A 5,109-nucleotide genomic window follows, 5' to 3' on the forward strand; every position below is an offset into this window, starting at 1 on the left:
GCCGTGCCTTTCCCCACGTTGCGCCGGGGGGGGCCGCGCCCCCGCTCCGTGATCCCCCGTCCCGGCCAGGGAAGAGCGCCCCGGCGCTGCCCCGCGCCCCTGGAAACGCCCACGCGGACACGAGCAGGTCGAGGCGGCGCTCGGCAGAGAGAAGCCTTTACTCGGTCCCCGGCACACGCCCCTCGCCGCAGCGCGACTGGGCGGGTCCCCCGCGGCCGGCGGGCAGCAGGGGCTGCGGGGGGGCAGGGAACGGTCTCGTTCTGCATTTTGGCAATTTTTTGCACGTTGAAGGGAAGGAGGAGGGGGGTGCTGCGAAGCGGGGCCGTGACGGGCGTCCCGTACAGCGTGACGCCCCGGTGCCCCCGGCCCGCGCAAGCCCAGGAGGAGAGGTGCAGGCCGCGTCCCCACCGCCCGTCTTCGCGGGTGGGCTCTGCTCCCCGCGAGCCACAGTGCGGCTGGCGAGCCGCCGCGGTTTCGGAGCAGGACAGGGGCGTGCAGCGTCGGTGCGGCCTCGGCCGGCCGGGCCTGCAGTCTGAGTCCGGATGGTGGCTGCTCCCGGTGGGAGCGAGCTTCTGCAAGGGTGGAGGCGTGAAGTACCTTCAGGTCCTTTCTCTTCAGGGGGACATCCCTGCTCTGGGCATGTCCCAGGTGCTCTGCAAGAAACAGGCAAGATGAGCCAAAGGAGAGGACTGGATTTTAAGAGTAAGTTTTGTTTTGGCCACTCCTGRGCTGGCCAAGTGTAAGAGAGCAGAAGCCCATGTTGCCCCATTTCGTGTGGCACAGAAGCAACGTGGTCCCCTCCCTTCCCGGGCTACAGGGCAGCTTCTGCAGCTGGGAGTGCTCGTGGATGTCCCTGCAGCCAGGCCAAGAGCAGGGCAGGCGGCCAGCAGGCCCCAGCACTGCCAAGAAGCAGGTGAATTTTCCATGAGTAACCTCAAGAAGGAGCACCCAGGAATATTTCCAGCGTGCTACCCAAGCACAGAGGATGCCGCTGGCAGTCTTACGCTTACCTTACAAGTTGGAGTCGTATGCTGCATTGGTGAAGATGCCTGGTGATCCCAAGTCACTAGATAACAAACACAAGAGTATAAAGTTGGGGTAAAAAGAAATGGGAAAGCTCATGTTTAGGTGAGGAAAGCACTCATGTCTCTTATGGAGATTCTCCCAAGGGGCTGCACAATCAAGGGGTTACATCCTGCAAAATTGCAGGATTTTGGAGAACATCAGTTAGCAGAACCTCGTTAGCCCCTGAATATGCTCCAACTGCATGTAAAAGCAGCTCCACACTGGCAGATCTGGGTGATGGTGATAGCAGGGTGACCACAGGGACAAGGTCTGCCCTATCTGCAGGGCACAGCGTGGGGCAGAGTGACCCTCCTGCAGAGTGTGGCTCTCACCTGGTGGGATTCAGGAGCTTTTTCTTCTCCTCTGATTTTGGTGTTGAAATGACCACGGAACGATGCAAATACAAAAGAAAGAAGCAGATCTTGTTAGCAAAGGACATGAAAAGCAGACAGTATCTGACAGATTGAACTGAGTTTGACAAGCATGGGACTTGGGGCGAAGCCTGTGGCCAGTGCCTGCCTAGTTATGATGTTTTTCTGGCTTTAGCCTTCAAATCTGGTTGCTGACACTTTCAGCTGGGTGAACTGTCAGGGAGGTACTTCTGGACCAACAGTGACCGACAGCAATATGACAYATGGAATGAGAGTTGTGTTTTTAAGCTCCTCTGAACAATCTGCCCTCCCCTGGGCCTCCATAACCACTTTGTGTGAAAGTCCCCAGCCAAAGCCACCGCTGGCTGTAGCAGGCACTTCTGTACCTCTGTCACTGAGCCGCTTGACTAGGAGAGCGATGAGTGTCCCGGAGAGCACGATGCCTGCTGCCACCAGAGCAGTGCTGCCGCTGTAAAACAGCACTTGCTTCAAGAAGGAGGCAGCATTCTCTGAAACACATGCACAAACCCACACGTTAGAAAAAGTAATCGTGGAGTCAAAGCTGCTGGGGTGCCCACCACCGCAGACGTGTGCCCTGAGCCCCTTTCCCAGGGAGGGGGGAGAGAGCCCTGCAGAGAGGAGAGGGCTGCGGGCAGCACCGAAGCAGTGGTGGACTGCAGGCCCTGCAGTACCTGCACAGACTGGGGGACGTCGGGTCCAGTTCCCTGTGGCTGCACACCGGAGCACCTCCGCTCCCATCCGAACAAATCCCGCCTCGCAGGAGAAGGCACAYATGGAGTTGTACGTGAAGTTCCCGTGCAAGTGAGAGCAGTTTATTCGGCCTCTGCTGGGAGTGTCTAGCACCGGGCAGCTGATGGCTGGTGGGCGAAGCACAACAGTGGGATTAGTAAGATGGGGCCATAGGCAGTGGGAGGAAGGAATGAGGGCGTGTGGGCTGGGGAGGCAGGGGACGGGCAGCCACAGGCTGGCAGTGCTAAASGGAAGGGGATCCTGGGGAAAGTTAAAAGAGAGCAGCAGGCACCATGCTGGCTATGGTGTGACAGGACATAGCACCAGAAACGCCAGTTTCTAGGAGACTTGGAGGAGAAAAGGAGATTTCAGAGGGTCAGCACCCCAGAGYATGGTGCATCCACTGTAAATACCCATGTTGGGGGTGTCACAGAAAGCATCATGATGAGGGTAGAGACGGAGGGGGCACATCACTGCCTCATTACACAGCTCCCTCCCACTACCACTGTCTCTGGCCTGAGCACTCATGATTCGGCCTCTTTCACAGAAAAATGCTCCTCCAGTACAGCGGAGAGAGGCCAGGGCCTGCAGAGCAGACGTATCCTCACAAGGATACCAGATGCARACATGCATGAGATGAGCCTCTACCTGCACATTGTGGGGGCTGCCCAGTCCAGTCCCCCGTGGCCGTGCACTCGCGGCTCTGTGGCCCCGTCAGCACAAACCCCGTCTGGCAGGAGAAGGTGCACGTGGAGCCGAAGCTGAAGTTGCTGTGGAGGTGGGAGCAGGCTGTGTGGCCCATGGCAGGGGCGGCCAGTGCAGGGCATTTGATGGCTGCAAGGGTGAAGAGACACACGTGAAGTAGGAGCATGGGGACCGCAAGGTCAGACTGCTGGGATCTGGAGGACTAAGGGGCCCAGGAGCATCCCAGTGTCACCACAAGCCAGTGATGCAGGGAGCTCCAGCATCAGCCTCTACCTTCACACTGTGGGGGCTGCCCAGTCCAGTCCCCCGTGGCCGTGCACTCGCGGCTCTGTGGCCCCGTCAGCACAAACCCCGTCTGGCAGGAGAAGGTGCACGTGGAGCCGAAGCTGAAGTTGCTGTGGAGGTGGGAGCAGCTGAGCTCTCCCCAGTCTGGAGCGCTGAGCACCGGGCACGTGACGGCTGCAAGGGGAGAGCAGGTCTCAGGGGCAGGACCGAGGCCACGCTGGCAGCAGCATGTCCTTGTCATTGCCTGTGCCTGCTGTGTCGGGGTGATGGGCGCAGGACCAGGCCATCCTCTGTGGGGGCAGCTGTCCTGAGGGTTTAAGGCCTGGGCAGGCAGGTGCAGGCAGACCCCATCCCCTCTGCTCAGTGCTGCAGGGCTGCTGGTGGGGGACGCGCAGCATGCGCCAGGCGGGCTACGGCCTGTGAGCTGGGGGAGTGCCAGGGGAGCCGCGAGTGCTGCAGGCCTTGCTGGGGCTGAGGGGTGCAAGAGAAAGGCAGAGCGCAGTTGTGAGGCAGGACTTGGGGCAGAGATGTGCTGGCAACTTCAGCTGCAAGGGTTGCATGCAGGCATGGAAAGACAGCAGGAGACTTGGAGGCACCCATGTGGGCGCTGATAGGGGAATGGACTTTGGGATTGTGTGCCACCCACGAGATCTGACAGAGGGTCTGCCAAGGAAGGGGTGCTGGTCAAGAGCTGCTAGTTGGCGCTGGTGACTGGGCGGGGATCCTTGGCTGGACCTCAGGAAGGGGCAGGAGGGCCGATTACCCCAAGAAGAGAAGAGTGCCAGCAAGCAGAGCTGGATGCAAGCAGTGCCAGAAGGCTGGGTGTTGGAGCAGAGGCAGAAGCACTTCCTTTGCTGGCCACAACGAGCAGAGCAGGGGTGGGAGGGCATGGAGAGCTGGGGAAGGCATTCTCATGGGACACAGCGGGTAAGGAGCGGGCAGCTGCTCCCAGGGGTTTATGCCTTGTACTTGGACAGGGAAATGAACCTCTCCACTTTAAACAGGAAGCCTAAGCAGCACCAAGAGCAGGCTTTCCATCACACCTTGCTTCAGCTCCCAGCACCCACGGCCCCAGAGCTGTCATCCAGAACACCCTCCGGCACTGTGGGTGGTGCAAGGGAGCCTGTGGCACTGCCCCAGGCCAACTACATCCTCCAGCAAYGCCCCCAGTTCTGGCCAACTACGGTGACATGGATCCAGATTACAGCCGAGCTCAAGAGCAGAGTACCGGACCAAGCACAAGCTGCAGATGGGGGCACAGTTTCCATTAGAGAGAGTAAACAGGCTGTGCACAGGCCACAGTGCAGGATGCCAGAGTGATTCGTTCTGTAGAGCTGACTGTGGACTAAGGCACCAGCACGACTGGTGGCTTTCATTGGGGACATGCATAGGCAATCCAGAGACAGCTCTGCCCAAGCTGCCAGAGCTGGCAGCTTCCACCTGATTTTACACATGCCTGTGCACAGTCGAGTCACATGCCCCCCCTGTGGTTGCACCAGAAGGCTCCCCATTTTCCTTACTGTCCTTCAAGACCAGAGGAATCTCCTCCTAGAGGACGCTGAGCTTTCTGATGGCATAACTAGCGGCTTCAGCAGCACAGGGAAGCCGTGCCTACAGCCTTGTTTCGCACCAGTTTTGCTGTGCCCTAAGAGTGGTTCCTTGCCAGGGTGCAGTATAAGTGATCACTAGGTGTGTGCCCACCTCTTGCAATAGCTCTGGGGCCTCTGGTACCATTGCATGCCTTTGAGACCTTGGCTATCACACTCTGGCCATTCCTCCACGCRTGCTCTTATGCTGGGGTCACTACACAGCATTGGTTTCCTAGAGGAATGCATCTATAAAGCTTTCTCAGCTACTTGGTAGTAAAATCTGATAATAGCAATTTTAGCAGCAGTTAACAGTTATAGGTGTTTGGTCCCCCTCAGGTTACAAG

General features: G+C 58.7%; 1 protein-coding gene across 2 annotated transcripts in view; it reads right to left on the reverse strand.

Moving 5' to 3' along the window:
- Positions 1–128: 128 nt before the first annotated feature.
- Positions 129–5,109, reverse strand: part of LOC112977169 (P-selectin-like) — a 12,109-nt gene continuing 7,128 nt past the window's right edge. The window contains exons 5-11 of one of the 2 annotated variants that reach the window (XM_026089201.1): positions 3,165–3,350; positions 2,835–3,020; positions 2,129–2,314; positions 1,823–1,945; positions 1,398–1,428; positions 1,011–1,066; positions 129–653 (exon numbers count right to left, since the gene is read on the reverse strand). In XM_026089201.1, coding sequence (XP_025944986.1) covers positions 1,012–1,066; positions 1,398–1,428; positions 1,823–1,945; positions 2,129–2,314; positions 2,835–3,020; positions 3,165–3,350 — 767 coding nt within the window. In that variant the 3' untranslated portion in view covers positions 129–653; position 1,011. The remainder of the gene's footprint in view (positions 654–1,010; positions 1,067–1,397; positions 1,429–1,822; positions 1,946–2,128; positions 2,315–2,834; positions 3,021–3,164; positions 3,351–5,109) is intronic. The other variant, XM_026089203.1, reaches the window with a different exon arrangement.

This window comes from Apteryx rowi, unplaced genomic scaffold, assembly GCF_003343035.1.
Source record: "Apteryx rowi isolate R43461 unplaced genomic scaffold, aptRow1 scaffold_80, whole genome shotgun sequence".
In the NCBI taxonomy this organism is placed as follows: Eukaryota; Metazoa; Chordata; class Aves; order Apterygiformes; family Apterygidae; genus Apteryx; species Apteryx rowi.